This window comes from Monodelphis domestica, chromosome 6 (genome assembly GCF_027887165.1).
Source record: "Monodelphis domestica isolate mMonDom1 chromosome 6, mMonDom1.pri, whole genome shotgun sequence".
NCBI classification, from domain to species: domain Eukaryota; kingdom Metazoa; phylum Chordata; class Mammalia; order Didelphimorphia; family Didelphidae; genus Monodelphis; species Monodelphis domestica.
The window spans coordinates 139,877,918-139,896,928 of NC_077232.1; the positions used below are offsets into that span (position 1 = coordinate 139,877,918).

At 33.7% G+C, this 19,011-nt stretch overlaps 1 protein-coding gene across 4 annotated transcripts in view; it reads left to right on the forward strand.

The window, feature by feature from the left end:
* Positions 1-19,011, forward strand: part of FIP1L1 (factor interacting with PAPOLA and CPSF1) — a 94,765-nt gene that overhangs the window by 53,275 nt on the left and 22,479 nt on the right. For 2 of the 4 annotated variants that reach the window (XM_007496457.3, XM_001363511.4), the window contains 3 exons: positions 4,898-4,924; positions 7,030-7,084; positions 9,221-9,276. In XM_007496457.3, coding sequence (XP_007496519.2) covers positions 4,898-4,924; positions 7,030-7,084; positions 9,221-9,276 — 138 coding nt within the window. The remainder of the gene's footprint in view (positions 1-4,897; positions 4,925-7,029; positions 7,085-9,220; positions 9,277-19,011) is intronic. The other 2 variants (XM_007496456.3, XM_007496458.3) reach the window with 1 other exon arrangement.

Below are 19,011 nucleotides of genomic sequence, written 5' to 3' on the forward strand. Positions count from 1 at the left end.
TTGCTCTGGTTTACATAGCTATTAAGTGTCTGAGCTTGGATTTGAACAAGTCTTCCTCATTCCAGGCTCAGCACTCTATCCAATGCATCATTTAGCTACCCTTCATATATGCGTGTATGTGTGTGTGTGTGTATGCATATATCTATGTGCCTAAAAGAATATAAGATAACAGACCTCGAGAAAATTAAATTTTTGATAATTCAATGATCTGTGATATTATTGCTATGGTTACTTTTTCCTTCAGTGTAGATAACCCATTCATGTTTTCATGAGTTGTAGAAAAATCGTTTTCCATGTAGCTAATCTCCCAAGCATTTCTTAATCACTTGCCATGTTTAAGACTATACTGAATATTGGAGAAACAAGGTCAAAAGGAAAAAAATAGTTACAGTTTTCATGGAACTTGCATGAGTCAAATGGTGGAGGGGGGAGTATTATAGAACATTTAAAGATATGTATAGTTTTGATCATTAGAGGATGGAGAAAACACTAAAAACTATGACGATCAGTAATATCTTTTCATAGGAAGTGACATAATACCAAGAATTTGTAGAATTTGGAAAATCCTAAGAAGCTGAAGATTCCAAGAAATAGGATAGGGGAAGGAGTGTATCCTACACATGGGGAGTAGTCTATGCAAAGTCATAGTAACAGGAGATGGAATTTCAAATTTGGGGAACAGTAAGAAAGTTATTTCACTTAGAACATGTTTCATGGGGAGGAAGGGGGGAAGCATTGTGAATAAAGTTAAGCACTTCTATTTACAGATTGTGGTGGACTTTAAATTTTAGATTGAACTTTTTTTTTAATCTGGAGGCCATTGACATTTTACTGAAAGTTCTTAAGCAATGAGATGGTGTGACTTATGTTTTAAGAAAACTATTTTGGCAATTATGTGGAAATAGATTGAAAAAGGGAAAGCCTTGGAAGATAAAAGTCTATTCTTAGGAGGGGATTAGAATATTCCATACAAGAGGTGCTGGCCTGAATTAAGGTATTGGCTTTTAGCATGAAAAGGGGACAGATTCAAAATAGGTTTTATAAGTTAGATCAACAAGTCTTAGCAACCAATTAAAAGAGATGGCCCACATAAAAATGAAGCTTTATGATTAGAGGACTCTGTGGTTACTTTAACAGAAAGAGAAATTTTGGAAATTTCATATTTGGAGGCATGTGATTAAGGAGAAGTACAATCAGTTCCATTCTGAAGGGTTTGTTCTGTGAGTATCAATTTGGAAATGCCCAGTAAGCAAAAAAGTAGTGAAGTAGAAATAGAGCTTGGTTGGAGAGGAGTTGGAGCTGTAGATGTAAACATCATCTGCTTAAATAGGATAATTGAACGTATTTGTAATAGGAAATCACTGAAACTTCTTATGAAAAGGAAATGGTCAAATCTGCCCTTTAGAACTCCTTAGTGACTATGTGGAGTTTTCATTAAAAGTTCTTGACTTGAGGGGAGACCTATTTAGAAAGTGCAGTCTTGCAAGTTTTTATCAGTATAAGTTAATGGTAAACTGAGGTTGTCATGACCCTATGCCCAGAGTAAAGGGGATGGATTTAAGATGTTTTGGGGTAGTATCAGCATGAATTAGCAACTCTGTATGAGATGAGGGAGTAAAGGGAAGCAGATAACTCAGAAGAATCAAAACATGTATAATAAACTTAAGAGAAATGGCTTTGCTTGACAGAAATAGGTAAATCTTAATAAGAAAGAAGGATGTGGGGGGAGGGGATATGACATTGTGTTTGAACCCTCCCATTAAACACCAATAGATATTGGTAGTGCTGTTGATTGCCATGATGACTGAGGCTCAGGGCAAAACTATGAATATAAAGATTGGGGGGGGTGGATTTGAGGGAGAGAGACTTGATGAGCTTTCGAGGAAAGGTTTTGCAGAGTGGAAGAAGATATGGATACTGATTTAACAAAAAACTGAAGTTTTTCATTTCAAAAAATCTTCAGGAAGAAAGTGTTTTGGGGATGGTGTATCAAGAGGTGCACAGTGCCAGAAAGGATGAAGACTAAGAATAGATGATCAGTTTTAGTCATTAAGAGTAATTTTGGAAAGAGCCATCAAAAATGAGTGGAGGTTTTCAAGAAGTCAAGAAATGAGTAGGCAGAAAAAGAATTGGAGACAAATCTAACTTGGTTGTGAAAAAGGAGTATAGTTTAACCTGAAGGAGTTTTTTAATGGGTTCTGGAGACTTGGTCTCATTTGCATGGGACAGGAAAGGAACCAATAGGAAAATAGGGAGAAATTGTCTATTGGAAAGAATTAGAGAAGATAAATGAAAGGGCTTCTCTTGTGATATAAAATACAATTTATAATTACATGCAAAATGGGTGATTCCTTTAGCAAGAAAGCCTAGCTTTTTTTAACATAGAGGAAAGGTAATTAATGAGAATGATGAGAGATTTCCGGGTATACAATTAGATAGAAGAGCGAGCTCAGAGGAAAGCCTGTTTTTCTCTATGTTCTTGTCATAGGATGAGACAGAGGGGATTTCCAGAAGCTTGAAGAAAGAGAATGACTGGAATAACCACTGTGGAGAATGCACTAGAAAGTCAATTGGGGAAGAATAGAAAGAACTCTCTTCAGAGATGAGAGCTCATTTGTGAATAACATTTTTTAGTAGACCCAGTCAACAAGATTTAATTTCCTCAGCTGTCTTTTTCAGTAGCACATGAATAGCAACAGAGAAAACTCTATTGCAGTTTGTCTAGGTTAGAGCAGCAATACAGAAAGGTAGCAAAGAACTTGAAAGTAAAAGCCCTGTGTGTGTGGTTAAACTGGTTAGCTGTTGAGTCAAGGTTGTTTATGAGAGGAGTGAGGCCTGTGGAAGGTATAATAACCAGAAGCTATGATTGGGCAAAGGAGTCTCTAGCACATAGAGGCAATGGTAAGAACAAATATAGTCTTTTAAAGATAGTACTACGGTAACTCCTTGGAAATGGAGGAGATATGACCTGGAAGTGGTAGATAAGGCTTTTGGAGTATGGATAGGGTGATAACCCTATTGATATTCACTCTTTAAATTTAGCTAATTTGTTCCTTGGACTATAACATGCAGTATATCACTAGGCCCTTATTTTCAAAAAACATTATCATTTACATGCCAAAATGTGACATTTATGTAGGATTATAGGAACTAGATATGAGGGAATTCATGGATTATTCTAGTTGAATCTCTTTGAAAGATGAGGAAACCAAAGTCCAAATTGATTGACCTCCCCAAGTGTTACAAAGGAAAGATATAGCAGATTCAGAACTTCTCACTTTAAGGCCAACCTGCTTTCCATAATATCACACAGGATTTAGTGGTAGAAAATTAGATGGCAACGATTAGCAAAATATAACCTACCCTCTACCTTGCCTAATCATTTATTTTGGTTTCCATGGGAGTCATATTTATGTTTGTGCTGTATTTCAATTTAGTCATCTGAAAAACAGCAAAAAAATAAGCCTTAGATTAATGGGAATTGGCATTAACAAATATAAATGTGTCCAACAGAATTTATTTAGTATTAATCAAAAAACTACTGTCTCTGCCTTAGATTTTTTTTTTAAATTTGAATCAGGTTTGCATTTTTAGGATTTTTAAAATTCATGAGTGGGGCAGGTGTTATGATCTCCACTTTAAAAGTCAGTTTTTTTTTAAGATATTTTAAAATTTTTACTGTGATAACTTGTACATCTGAAAAAATTTTAAAGAAATTATAAGCAGATGTTTTCAACTGAAACAGTATTCACAAGTGTTCTTAATGCATACTGTAAGCAATTTATGGATTAAATTTTTTGAATTAGCAAAAATTTGCATCATTCAATCAGGATTTAGGAAATATTGAACATTTTTGTCAGTGAGTCTTTTTAAATATAAATTTTTATTGATTCAAAAATGGTTTTCATTTTCTTTTTAATCTCATTAGCATCTTTTTTCTCCAAGATAAAATATTTATGACCTACCAAATTAACTTTTTTTGTACTTTTGTCTTAAATATTCAGTTCATTTTGAATGCTTAGTAAGTATAAATAAATAATTTCATCATTAGTGTCTTGATAATACTTGGCTGATGTAAATTAGTAATATTTTCTTTGGGGATATGCTTTTATCCTCAAACCAGAATACCTTAAGCTAAAAGTGTTGTTATTGAAACACTGCTATTCCTCAAAATTTACAAATTATGTACTAATGTAAGTTAGAAATGTACCAAGATATTATTAACTGAAGTCCATAGCAATAAATTGAGCATCTTTTTCTTCAGGTGTTCTGGATTGTTTCTATGTTTATAGATCTTTTTCCCCGCCAGTAAAATGTCATATTTTCAATCCTTCTCCCAATAACTATAATAAAATGTATTACTGATTGCTTATTGAGTATCCCAAATTATATTGAAGTTTGTGAAAATGAGTGCTAGATCTCTTCTTCAAAGTTGTATTCTGTATCTCATCAAGGCTACAAAAAGAGCTTATTATCTTGTTAAAGTGTCTAAATGTATTAATGGAGCTGTTGTGGAAATATGTGAAGGGTCAACTTGGGACCTGATATTTTAGTTGGGCTAATTTCATTGGGTTTGATATATGTATGCACGAGTGTGCTTTTTAAATTATCTCTAAATCTTCATTTGCAGTTTTACAGATTGGTGGGAAACTATGTAATACCAAGTTATTAGATTGGGTTTCATCAGGAAAGTTGGATATTATTCTCTAGTATTGTTACTTTTACTCAAGATGGAGAATGATCAAAAAGCATGGCTCATGATTCTTTTGAGTGAATGAAGCCAGGAAAATGAGAGGCCAGGGGTTTTTGTTTCAAAGTTTGTTTTGGTGATGGCATTAAATACGTACCAGGTAATGAAATCCAATTACTATATTAAATTTCATCACTTGTTTTTTAGGTATTCCAATAACTGTACCACCTCCAGGTAAAACCTTTTTTCATGTTTTCTACATCATTGTTAATAAACATGAAATTTCACGCATGTAGTTTACAGGAGGGACAGTGGTGATGTTGTTAGCATATGGAATAGGCTATTGAGATTTCAAGGTCCTATTTTCAGCTCTGCCTTTGCTTCATTCCAGTCCTGATTCAGAAAACTACATTTAGTTTTCTCTTACCACTTGTCTTACCCATTTACATAGCAACAACTGTTCTTTAGGTGAAAGGAATCTGTTAATCATCACCAAATCAATTCATAAAAACCTTGAAGGAAAAGGATGACTAGGAAATAAATAGTATGATTCTATTAAGAACAAGTCTTCTCAGATTAACATAATTTTCTTCTGTAACAAAGTAACTGGCTTTGTAAATCTAAAGAAAAACAAATGTAATCTTATCTTTACCTTTCTATGGATTCTTATTTTTATCCCACTGGCATACTCAACTATATACTGGGATAATATGGTCTCAGCCACACAACTATTAGATGGATACTCAACTGGTTGGATAGTTGTATTCAGTGACTATCAGTTGATCAGTGTTGGAAGAGTATGATCTACAGAGTTTGGTCCTTGACCCAGAGTTGTTGGTGGGTTTTTTGTTTGTTTTTGTCTTTCTTTTTTAAAAGATTTCGTCAGTGGCCTTGATAATGGGAGCAGTGAGCATGTTTGTTAAGTTTATTTAAAAGTCAAAAGGAGGGGAACATGTGGGAGGGTAACCAGTACTTTGAAGGGTGGAACTAAATTTCAAATTGACCTTGATAAATGGGAGAATCAATAACAGGCTGAGAATGAAGTTTAGTAAGAGTAAGTGCTTAAATATTATACAGGCATAGGGATAGAAAATAACCTGACTATTTTATAAGTGTGGTAGAATATCATAGTGGATGACAACGACTACATAAATCTTTGGTATGTCTTGGTAGTTTTAAAACGTAGTATCAAAGAATATATAAATAAGAATAATGAGGTACTTCCAGTATATTCAGCATTTTACATTAATACATTAATTATGGGTTCCCAAACTAAGAAAGGGCAAAAAAGAACAAGGTGAACTTCAGAAAATTTGAAGGAGAGTCACAAAAAATGTTTCAATTAATCCTTCAAAGAAAGGTTAAAAGGATTGAGCTATCCTAACCTCTAATCTTCACCTAATATGAAGGATCATTAGAGAAAAAATAACTGCCTGTAGCCTACATCCATTAAGAATAGTCTTAAGAGGAAGTTGTCCAAAACTAACATGAGGAATTTAATTAATATGTAGAATTTCCTAAGAGTGGGCTTTGTTAAAATTGGGATGGGTTACCACAGAAGATAAGGAGTCTTCTTTTTTTAAGTCTTTAAACAAGTTTTCTTTTTTTATGAAATGATACAATGTAGTCTTGTCAGAAATTGGGAATTTAGACTAATTGAGCACTCAAGGCACTGTTAATCTTGTGATTTTCATTTAGGTACTGTAAATAAGAATAAAGATACTCCATGAGAAATGCTATAATGGTGCAAATGTCTTTCTAAACTAAATTAAAAGCTACATTTAAGTGCTTTGCCTTTTTTTTTTAAATAAATTAGTTCCTTGGGATTGTGCTATCAGCCTTAAGTGCTTTAGATCTTTGCTGGTAAGATATTTACAAACTAAGATGTTTAAAGTAAATTCTGACATATCTAAGCCTCAGATTATTTTTTTAAAGTGATAAACATTACTTTGCTTATGTTTCATCTAAAAATCAGAATAATAATAGTTGTCTTGTGTAAAATAGGTTATTTTTTAATGTTATTTTATATATGGAAAAGGTAAGGCATTGAAATTGACTTTGTCAAACTGATAAAATGGGCTATGTGTGGTGCTGAAAATAAGACCGGGTCTCCTGACTTTCAGTTAGTATTTTATGTTCTAGACCAGACTACTTTATAAAATGTTAGAGATGCCATTTTTTTTTAATTTAGGGGTCCATTTTGCTGTCCAGTACAAACTGTAGAAGAATATATTTCTTTCCAGAAAAATTGAATAATATTCAATAACTTGATTTTAACTCCTTTCATTATTTGTTGACATCCTGTTAATTAATTTTTCATATTTTATGATTGAATACAGGTTTTCCTCCTCCTCCAGGAGCTCCTCCTCCATCTCTTATACCAACAATAGAAAGGTAAAGAAGAATGGATTATATAAGCTACTACTTGATGGGTAACTGTTGGCAGATTGAGAATTTTAGCAAAACCTTTTTGTAACTTGGAAACTGGTTTTTAAAGATCTTATCTTACCTAAGATATTAGTTTGCTTCATATGAAAGTGCTTAGCATTAAGTTTAATGCTTTAAATTTAAATTTAAAAGAGCTAGACCTATAATCACATACCAAAATAGCACAAGACATTACTGTTAGTAAAATATATAATAATTGCTTGTTGAATTTGACTTCTATATTATTATGGTTTTCTCCATTCCTGATTTAATATTATCATTATTATCTATGCCTGGTGAAGTTGTTAAGAAAGAATTAATATAGAGTGAACTATAAGAAATGGCAGACCTAGTTTGTAGCCATAATTATACATTACAAAAAGAGAGACTTACCAGCGAAAAGAAAGCATAATCGAAATGCTACTATTCCTATCCTTTGCCTGTCTTTATTGATTCCTTAACAAGGAATGAGTCTTCAAACTATTCCCTGAAGCAGAACCTGGGTAATGAAAAATTCTCTTGGAGAGAATAAGTACTCTCATTTTGAAAAGGTTCTAGATATAAATCATTATATTGCATAGCTGGGTCAAGTGGGCCTTATTTATAGTCCTCTACAACAATATAACAAGTAGATGCTAAGAAAGCCAACAGTAAGACACATAGCTATATCCTATGGTAAAATTTTATCAACCAGTTTGATTAACTCCTCTTTAGCAAAAATCATAATGTATTTCTATGGATTTTACTCAAATGCCTCTATTTCCATATTTTAAACTATTACAAATTAAGAACCATTTACTTAACTTAGTTTAAAAAAAAGAAAGCTTTTGTTCTGTGCTTATTGAGCATGAAGATTTCTAGAACACAATTTTCATTCATCTGTCTTTCAACTGCCAGTTTTTTAAATGGATGAAGGAGAATCTAGTCTATCAAGCTATCATGTATTATTGTCAGTTGTAGGTTGAGGATAGAAGGAAGAGAGAGATAAGAGCATAGTGCTAACTTTTGAGTTTTTAGACTTTATTTTCAAGTGTCTAGACCTTCATTCTGAAGACTAACTTTTCATGCCCTGATGCTGGTATCGGATATACTAGTTTGATGTGATAGAATGATGTGTTAAAAAGAATTTTTCACCTTTAAATGGTAGCTTTTCTGTTCAGAAAAATCATTCTGGTAATATAGTATGACTTATAGAAAATGCAGAGTAAAATATGAGGTCCGGGGAAAAGAAAATTTCAATCTGTAATGTGTCAAAAAGCATTTTTCAAGTTGTTGGACGAAATCTTTTCTTAGGTATGAATTTTCCCCTTAGCAAAGCAGCTTTGTGTAGTGAATAGCAGGATGGCTCTGGGACCCAAAAGACCTAGATTCATACTCAATCTCCTACATGTATGAAGTGTATGATACTGGGCAGTCCCTCAACCTCTCCGTCTCCATTTTCTTATCTGAAAAATATAAGAATTGAACTACATGATTTCTAACATCTCTTACAATTCTAAATCTTTTGACCTAAAAAAAGTCAATTAAGTTGCTAGCCATTGAATCACTGGAGTCATCAGCTATATTGTATGTACTTTTGGGGGAGGTTTAAAGAACAAGAGCAAACAGGACTTCTCTTAAAAATAGATATTTGAAAAATAGCTTTGTATTAAAAGTTTTGTACATTTTGACATTTAGAAGCCCATATGGTTTTTTGTTTGTTTTTTAAAAACCCTTACCTTCCATCTACATAGTATTGACTCCAGGGCAGAAGAGTGGTAAGGGCTAGGCAATGGGGGTCAAGTGACTTGCCCAGGATCACACAGCTGGGAAGTGTCTGAGGCCAGATTTGAACGTAGGACCTCCAATCTCTAGGCCTGGCTCTCAATATACTGAGCTACCCAGCTGCCCCCACCCATATGTTTTTAGAGAGATTAGTTGGCATTCAAAGATTTAAAAACAAATTTCTAAGAGTAAATCTTTGTGTTAAGTATTTCTGATAAATATTTGATGTTAAAATTTTGTTTCTTTTAGTTTTTCCTTATATCTTGAAGTGCAAGTTAGTGATACTAAAACATTAATAAGAACATATTGGAGTTATAAAGTATTTTTCTTTTTCAATAGTGGGCATTCTTCTGGATATGATAGTCGTTCTGCTCGCGCATTTCCATATGGCAATGGTAAGTTTATTAGTTTCCAAAGATTTAATGTAAACTGTTAAAACTCTTTACAAATACATGTATTATAAAAACTAAAAGAGCTTCCATCTGTTAAGGCCATTTTACACAAAGAAGTGAAAAGATTATTGGAAAAATAGGAAAAATAATCTATTTACATAGGTTTCTACGTGTTAGTATTTAGGTAGTAAAATACTTTTAACTTCCAAGCCTTGCCATTTAACAGTGTGGTTCCTGCCACAAACAGGCAAGTGATATTTTGAATACAATCATCCACACCTTTGTTTAAGTAATCAAAGTATAGAACATCCCTTAAAGGTAAAATTTGTGTGGAGTAGTATGTAATGTGAAATAAGGCAGGAAAGGGGAATGTTGAAATAAGATTGTAAAGTGCTTTAAATGCTAGCCTGCATTTATATTTTAGTCAATCAGTAAACATTTAGTAGATGACTTCTCTGTGACATGCACTGTTAATTAACTAGGGGATACAAAAATGAGAGATAGCATCCCTGCCCTCAAGGAATTCACAGTCTAAGGGATGAGACAGCAAGCAAACAAATATTTACAAACAAACTATATAAGATAAATAGGGATTAATTAATAGAGAGAAAAGCATTAGAATTAAGAGGGATTTGGAAAGAATTTGTGTAGAGGATGAGGAAGTTAACAGAAAGGTTGCAACAGAATAAGTGAATTTTGAGAATCATTAGCATAGAGATGGTAATTTAACTCCATGGGACCTGATGAGATTGCTGAGTGAAGTAATATAGAAAGAGAAGTGGGCCCAGAATGGGACCCTGTAAGACACTTATTATGGTTAGGGGATTTGACCTCAGATTAGAGCAGAGATTCTATAAACTTGCTTTTAAAAATATTTTGATAACCTCATTTCAATATAATTGGTTTCATTTATAATCCATTGTATTTAATTTTATTTATTTAGAAACATTCTGAGAAGGGGACCATAGACTTAATTACTCTTTCAAAGGAGGGATCTGTAGAGATTAAGACTTTTTAAACCTTAGATCTAATAGGAATTAACTGCTGAAGGTTTTTGAGCAGGAAAATGACATGGGCCAACCTATATTTTGGGATGATTGTTTTGGCAGTAATGTGAAGAGTAGATTGTAGAAGAAAGAAATTAGAAACAGAAAAATCTCTTGCGTCTAACAAGTGATGAGATGCTGAAATCATATGAATGGAGAGAAAGGAATGAATGTTAGAGATGTTTTGGATATAGATTCAGTGACACATTTTTAGATTTATTTTATCTCTGTATGCCAGTGGTTTTATTATATATTTGTTTAAGTGTAAGTAATATATAAACTTCAAAATAAAGTTAAATACAGTGACTGTCATTGAAACCAAATTATTGAAAGTATGTGTCCTCCTTGTCTATAAATAGTAAACAGCAAAAATAAAAATACAAGCCTTCAGTCTCAGTCACTTCTCAACAGTTGTGTTCCACTGTTATTAGAAATGTACTTGTGAGAGGGTTGTGGGTTTGTTGGAATATCTTTCAAAACAATAACGAAAGTGTACTATGAAATGAGAGGACCTGATATAGAGTAACCCTTTGTCAAAATGTGAGCCTTTCAATAGTTTGCTATGTCTTTCAATTACTTGCAAGCATCCAGGGAATTGGGTGGTAAAGCAGAGGAGTTTTTTCCCAGAAGCCATTAATTTAGAGTTTAATAGCCTATTTATAAATGGTCCTATTTTATTTTCTTGGGTTAGTCTTCCTTATATCATTTTTACTAGTGTCAGAATCTTGACAATAAACTAAACAAAAAACAGATAATATGTTAACTAACTTGATTTTAGTGGGACTAGTTATTTATATGTTGGGTTTTCTTTTTTAAGTCTTTGTTTCTATGCCTTCTTTCTTGCTCTTTTTCACCCTGAATTCATCTAGTATTTATAGGCCTTAAATTCATATGTCTAATTGAGATAAAACATTCTACTCATTACAAATGCTCTTTGAACATTGACACAACTTTGTCACTTTGACTGTGGCCGTGACCACCTTCTTCTAGAAAACTTTCTTTGACTTCAAAGTTTACCTCCCTTAAACTGTAACCACATTCCCATTTCCACTCAGTACCATTGCAATTCTGCCATTCTAATATCAAAATTTTATTGAATTGCAAATAAGATTACTTTGTTTTATTTTTCATTCGCTTTAGGAAGAGTTCTTTGAAATTTCAGGCAAATTCCCTAGGTTCAAATCTGGCCTGAGATACATCATTCCTAGCTGTATGACTCTGGGCAAGTCAGTTAAATCCATTGCCTATCCCATATCAATCTTCTTCCTTGTAACCAATACAATATTGATTCTAAGATGGAAAGTAAGGGTTTAAAAAAAATTTTTTTTTTTAATTCATCCCTAACCTTTTGGACCCCTCATTGTCAACTCCATCATACTCTTCTTTAAAAAGAAGGAAAATATATTTTTATTTCCTTGCTGTATCTTTGGAGTCAAGAAAGCTGAGCTTTGAATTGGAGGTTCAATACTAAATAGTTATTTGATCTTCCAGTAAGTTATATGAGTTCCTTTTATCAGGAAAATAATAATAATCCTTGTTCTATATGTCTTTTGGGTTGATATAGGAAAAGAGCTTTTGTAAAACTTAAAGTATTACAAATGTGGGGTCAGCTGGGTAGCTCAATGGATTGAGAGCCAAGCCTAGAGATGGGAGTTCAAATCTAGCCTCAGCCATTTCCCAGCTGTGTGACCCTGGGCAAGTCACTTGACCCCCATTGCCTAGCCCTTACCACTCTTCTGCTTTGGAGCCAATACATAGTATTGGCTCCAACAGGGGTTAAATGATTTGCCCAATACTATGTATTGGCTCCAAGGCAGAAGATAAGAGTTAAAAAAAAAAAATATATATATATATATATATATAACAAATGTGAATTAGCATCCTGCTTTAGAATTAGCATTCCAAAACAATTTGTTTTTCACTTGACTCAATACTTTTTGTTTTTTATATCACAGTATTTTCCAAATACATAGTCTTTCACTCAGTGAGCCTTCCTTTGAAACAAAAAAAAATGAAGAAAAAAGTTTAGTAAAATCAACTGATACCTCAATCCTTATGGTTTCTGTCATTAAATCCTGAACAGTTTTAACCTCTTATGCATTTTCCCTTCCTTTAACTTAATTGTCTTTGCAAGGATCTTCATCTAAGCAATTAATCTAGAATTCATCTCCTATGCTGCTAGTGCTTTTTCTTCTATGGTCACCTTAATTGATTTTATATGCATTTTTATATACTTCTGAGCAATGTGTATACTTGTCATTTCATTGGGTCTGTTTTCTTATATGTAAAATGAGGGGACTGACAAGATCATTTTTAAAGGCCCTTTCTATTTTATCACTCAAACATTTATTAAGTGCCTCCTACTGTACTAGCTTCTGGTAATACAAAGGAAAAAAAATTGAAAATAGGGCTTGTCTAAGATTAACAGAATGTAAATGACAGACCAAGATGTGAACCCCAGTCTTTTGACTACAGCTCCATTACTTTTTCCAATAAATTTCAGCTATATTTATGTTGTTATGAATTGAATAGAGATATAATACATTAAATTAAGGATTGAATTGGCCAATTTTTGTTTACCAGTAAAAATTTAGTGAATGTAGGAAAAGGGAATGATCATGGCATAATGAAGAGCATATTCAATTTGAAGCTAGGAGGACCTAGCTTTGTCTCCCTCTTCATGTACTTTTTTTTTTTTAACCCTTACCTTCCATCTTAGAATCAATACTGTATATTGGTGCTAAGGTAGAAGAGGGGTAAGGGCTACAACACAGGGGTTATGTGATTTGCCCAGGGACTCCCAGCTAGGAAGTATCTGAGGCCAGATTTGAACCTAGGACTTCCTAAAGTCATGGGAAGTAAAGTTGAATTAGGTCGGCATTGATACCGGTAACCTTTTTTTGTTTTCCTTCAGAATCTTTATATTGACATGCTTATCCTTTTCTCTAAGGATTTTGAAGTATGTTACATTAGAATCATAAAGTCTGAGTTGAAAAGTTCTTCAAAATAATATATTCCCATTCTCCTTATTTTAAGAAAAAAATTGAGGGATGGATAACTTAACTTGTCCATGATAAACTAATTATATAGCTAGAGCAAGGACTAGAACTTTGAGGCTCCCTTGCACTTTACCCCTATTTGCCCAATATTAAATGAGGCCTTCTTTTAAAAAATAAAAGATTTTTAAATAATTTGGCTTATTTTGTATATTTGTGCACATTTGTTTTTAAAGCTAATGGAAATAGAATATCTCTTGTATAGTTGTCCATTGTAGTCAAGACAAGTCAAGTTAGAAACAGCAAATTCTATATTCCCAAAAGTCGGTTATGCAAATTTATTCCATCACTCCTCTCCCTATCACTTAAAGTGTCTTACCCTTTTTAAGTCTCTATTTGTCTCAATCATCATAGGAATTTATGATTTCCACAGGAAACCTCCAATTACAGAACTGGAAGGAATCCTAGAGACAGAGCAAGAAACTAAGACTGGGAAGTGCAGTGACTTGCTTAGACAGGGAGTGTCTGTCTGCAGTGGGATTTGTACCCAAGGTCTCTGACTTGATGGCCATTGCTCTTTCCACTGCACTGTGCTACTTCCTTCCATGAACCCACAGTACTTTCTTAAGCATTACCTCTGCTTTACTCTCTTCCCAGTATCACATCACTAATTGCCTTGTACCCTTGTCCCACTGTTGCTCATTCCTTGCTAAACCCTAACCCTGGATTATTCCACCTATGGTCCACTCACATGTTCTAAGCAGTGATAGAAATCACCATTCATCTCTTCTGCACCTGCTGCTGAACACAGATAAAATTTGAGCAGCTGAATTGACTAGATCCAACTAGAATTTGGTTAACTATCAGACCCTCACTACAGCAAGAGAATCATTTTACCCTTCATTTATTGGTTTGCTGACTACTTTCCCCACCCTTCAAAATTTTTTCAAGCCACTCGCTGAACACTAGCTTGAAGTCTCTGTAAACTTTTAGTGTTTCTTTTTTCCCTCCACAAAGATAAAATTTAAAATTTTTAGGTAAAAGTGAAAGACATACAATGAGCTTGGGTTTCAGTGGGAGAGGTGTGTATTTTTAATTGATACTTTTGTTTCAACATTTCATTGATTGTGAGACCCTCACCAAATTCATTACTTAGAGAATACTTTGAATCTTTTTTGCTTTTATAACAAAGGATAAAAACGAAATAGAAAAAAGTTTAAAATACCCTAAAACATTACCCACATTTGGCAGTATATGCAATTCTTTGTATTCCTATAGTTCCTCCCTCTTCCCATTTCCCTGTAAGGGTTAAAAATTAAAAGGTTGGACTAAATACATAAAAATGTGGTCGCCGAAATTATTACTTAAGTCAGAATGACTTTTTATGGTAGTTTATTTACAAAAAAGAGAAAGAATGAAAGTAAGGAAATAAGAAAAGAGTAGCCCTGTCAGAACCAGGCAAAGCTTCAGAGGCCCCAGCAAAGGGCTCCCACAGTTAAATTAAACAAGGGTTTTAGCCATGAGATCTTCTCCAGAAAAGCCAGGAAAGGGAGTCAGCCTTTTTCACTCACCTACATGGTAGTTCTATGGGAAAAGCAGTCCAAGTTCCCAAACTTGAACTCCTTCATGGTCAAGTTCCAAGGTGAAAGAGCTGATCACAAGAAGTTCTTGCCACTTTTAAAGACCCTTCTTTTCATCACTTCCTGTGCCTTCCTTCTACTTTACATGGAACAATTGCATCTATAACTTTGCTTAGGATTGCCTAAGGGGCAGTCAATGGGTTTTGATTCATCACCCACTATTGCACAAATGAGTCACAGACCTCCCTATACTTAAAGATAAGTGGGGTATATGTGCTTCTAAGTGATTAAATCTAAAAATGGGCAGGAGAGAGTTAACTCCCCCTGTGATCATTTGGGAGACTAGACTCCCCAATTGACATTCAACATAATCAGCTTATACTTCTAAAAATCTTCTAACTACAAGTGTATATGACATTGTACCTTCTAAGAGGAAACTGTAATAGTTAAGAGGTAAGAGGGAAATGAGAGAGAGAGAGAGACAGAGACAGAGACAGAGACAGAGACAGAGACACCAATGTTTGCTAGAAAATTGACAGAAAGCCAATTAGGGGGCCATGCCCTTCAATTCAATCAATTGCACCCAAAAGTTCATTCTGGATCTTCTTGATGCAGTGTAGGTTTCTGCAGGCATCTTTCTCCAAATAGTGCATTTTCTGGATTGTAAGAGTTAGCAAACTTCTTTCCCTGGAAAATTTAGGACAGATTTTTAATTCGTGAATTTTAAATATATATATATATATATATGCATATATATATATATATATATATATGCATATATATATATACATCCCCCAACAAATGGAGCCTAAATTGATCATTATCATTGTACATTTGCTTAAAATTTAAAGCAATTTGCATGAAAATGCCCATGACTCCTCAGAGATCATGTTGCTACTTGTGTCTCTTCACACCTAGAAAGACTGGATCTTACATGATGAATTTAAAGTCCACATTCCTCATTTTATAAAGGAGGATAGTGAAATGGAGATTGTCATGTTTTCAGGTCCTCATAGCTAAGAAGTAGAAGAGCAGAAATTTGAATCCACAACTTATGATTACAAATCTAATGTAAGATAATTACACAAATTATTTGCAGATAATCTCTTCTTGCTTTGAAGACTGTCATAGATGCCATTAGCCCATAGAACCTTCTTCATTTGCTATCAGCACAGCTTCTGTTTTCCAAGAATGACAAGAAAGTAGAAATGCATTAGAATTATTAGGGGGGAAAGAATGAGTAGTTTATAATTTTCCTCAAAAGATACTGTCTTTTCTCAGTTGTCTAGGATTATTGTGGACTACTTAAGATCACAGTGTGTTAATAGAATTAGTAAATATAATTAATACCTAAATTATAAGAATTATAAAAAAAGTGATCTGCAAAAGTGAATAATGCAAATAATAGTTTAAATAAGAATGTACTTACTGAGTTCTTACAGAAATTTCTCAAAAATGAAACCTTTTAAATTTTTTAGTTTTCTGTTTGATGGATGTGGATCTTTATTTTAAGAGTTTGTGAGTCAATTCATCATAAAATTTAATTAACTGAATTTTTTTTATTCATCTGTTAAAGTAATAAGGAAGTATCAGCAAAACAACTTGTTAAGAATAGAATTTATGTTTGTCAAGGATGTTTTTACAGTGAAATAATTTTTTTTTCAAATGTTGATAACTGACATGCACTGAGTGATCATTACTTACCGAAGAAAGTGAAAAATATGTTCTGCATGTTGTACTAAAGCAGAATTCTTAATTATATAAGGGGCAAAAACCTTAAAATATTTGATCAACGATTTCCTATACATAGCACAAGTCTCAAAACATTGCTACTAAATAAAATTTCCCAAATGTTGAAGTGTTTATTTTGTTCCAGGTTTAATAATTTCTTTTCAACTTGTACTATATTTTCAATTCTGTCAACTACATTAAAGTCTGGGAAGAGAAATGGATGAAGTCAGATGACTACTGAAAGTATTTTAGAAATTTCAAGGAAAATGCTTTTATTTATATGCTTTAAAACTGCAAACACAATTCCTTAGGAAATAGTTAAAAGGGTGAATAGGTTTTTTTTTTGTTTTGTTGTTTGTTTTCTTTCTATGTTTCACTTTAAATTTAGTATTTAAAATTATTCAAAAATCTTTATATACATATATATTTACTGTAAATTTCAGTAAATTTACTGAAAATTTTAATTCACAAAAGACCAAATGACTACTGTTCTTGAATGATGTTTCTAATTTAAAACACATTTGGACAAAGCAGCTTTGGGTGTCGGGGCCATGTCTAAAATTCAGAAACTAAATGATTTTCAACTTTGAAGGAAAAAAAAACTTCAAAAGCAATAAAAGATAGTCCTGTGATTTTTAAGAAATTGGTTCCCAAGTCAGATCAACACACGGATTAGGTTGAAAAAAGATTTTTCTCCAAAATGACCCTGTATCTTAGGCAGAATGAATGAAGGCTCTGGTGGTCAGCCCTGTTTCCTCCTACCTATTTGTCTCCTTCAGGCTTTTAACTGACTTGGAATAGGTATGATGATAGCTGAGGGAACTTGGTTTCCTGTTTCTCTATGAACCAAATGGTAATCTTTAAGCTTCTGGTTTTTATCCAGATTGTTGTGGTGATAACTACCAATTTACTATTTGGTAGGTTGACCTGAAATATTTGGCTGTCTGGTGAACTGTTAGCAAAGTGGAAATGTGAGAACTGTAAAAACAAAAGGTGTGCCTAAAAGCTTTAAAAGAACTTGGGGTAAAATTAAGTGGAAATCATTATTCTTATAGTTTACATTAGTACCAGTTACAATCTAGATACAGGCTATCTTTCAGTTGCCAGACCTTTCTTTCTCAAAATTTTTTTGTCATATTCTTTCTGTTCAGCCAGTAGAGAAGGTCTTATCACCTCTCCTAGATTTTTGCAGGTTTCCTCATTGGTCTCTCTGCTTCAAATCCTTCTCAGGTTCATCATCAGCTGCCAAAAGAATTTTTCCATGACATTCCTATACTAAAAAAATTCTAGTGGCTTTCCATTACCTTTATGATATGATATAAATGATTTAATTTAGTCAGCTTTTTACAGTGTGATCCTATCCTTAACAACCTCATTGTAGTTTATTTCCCCTCACCCCCCCTCCACCCCTGCGTTCTTCACTGCTAAACTGACCTTTGCTCTTCACACATAACACTCCATCTCCATAACATAACATTCAAGCTCCTTTGCTCTATCTCCAGGGAGGAAATACACTCTAAAATCTAGGTCAGTTAGTATTTTACAGCTTTTAGTTTTAGAGAATTGCCTAGGATACTGAGAAGTTAAGCACTTGCTTAATTTACCATATGAGATCTGAAACCTCAGGTTTTCCTGAATCTAAGGCCACTTCATCATCAATTATGCCTTGTTGCCTCTCCCATACAAAACGTAATTGAAATAATTACAAGTTAATTTTAGCATGAGGCCATTAGGAAGTAATTTAGGAGAAGAAGGCAAAAAAGGCCTCATGTTGTTTGAGCTCAGCATAGAAGGAATCTAAGTATTCTAAGACCAGGGGGAGGTAATGGAGGGGGGGGGGTGTACCTTCCAGGCATTGAGGATGGCTGGTACAAAGAAATAGTTCACGGATAGAACATCATGTGTTGAAGATAAGAAAGCTGGTTTGACTGCCCCCAAAGAATGCATGAAAGGGAATAAGGTATAGAAATTTGGAACTAGCTTGTGAAGGACTTGAAACACCAGAGAAGTTGGATCCTAGAGCATATATGTTGCCACTGTAACTTCTTCAGCAAGGTGCTGACATGATCACACCAGTAATTAGGGAATATCCCTTTAGCAGAAGATAGACTAGAGAGGAGAGGCACCTGACAGAAAAACCAATTAGGAGGCAATTTAAAGTAATTTAAGCAAGGAGTACCTGAAGTAGTATCTTGATTGAGTAAATCAAGAATAGGGAGGAGGAAAAGCTATTTGGAAGGAAAGGGGTGGAGGGTGCAGTTGATAAATTCTGTTTTTTACATGTTTAGTTTTCAATGTCTGTCAGCCATCTAGCTTAGAATATCCAATAAGTAGTTGGCGAAATGTGACTGGCACTCACAGGGAAGAGACCATAACTGGATATGT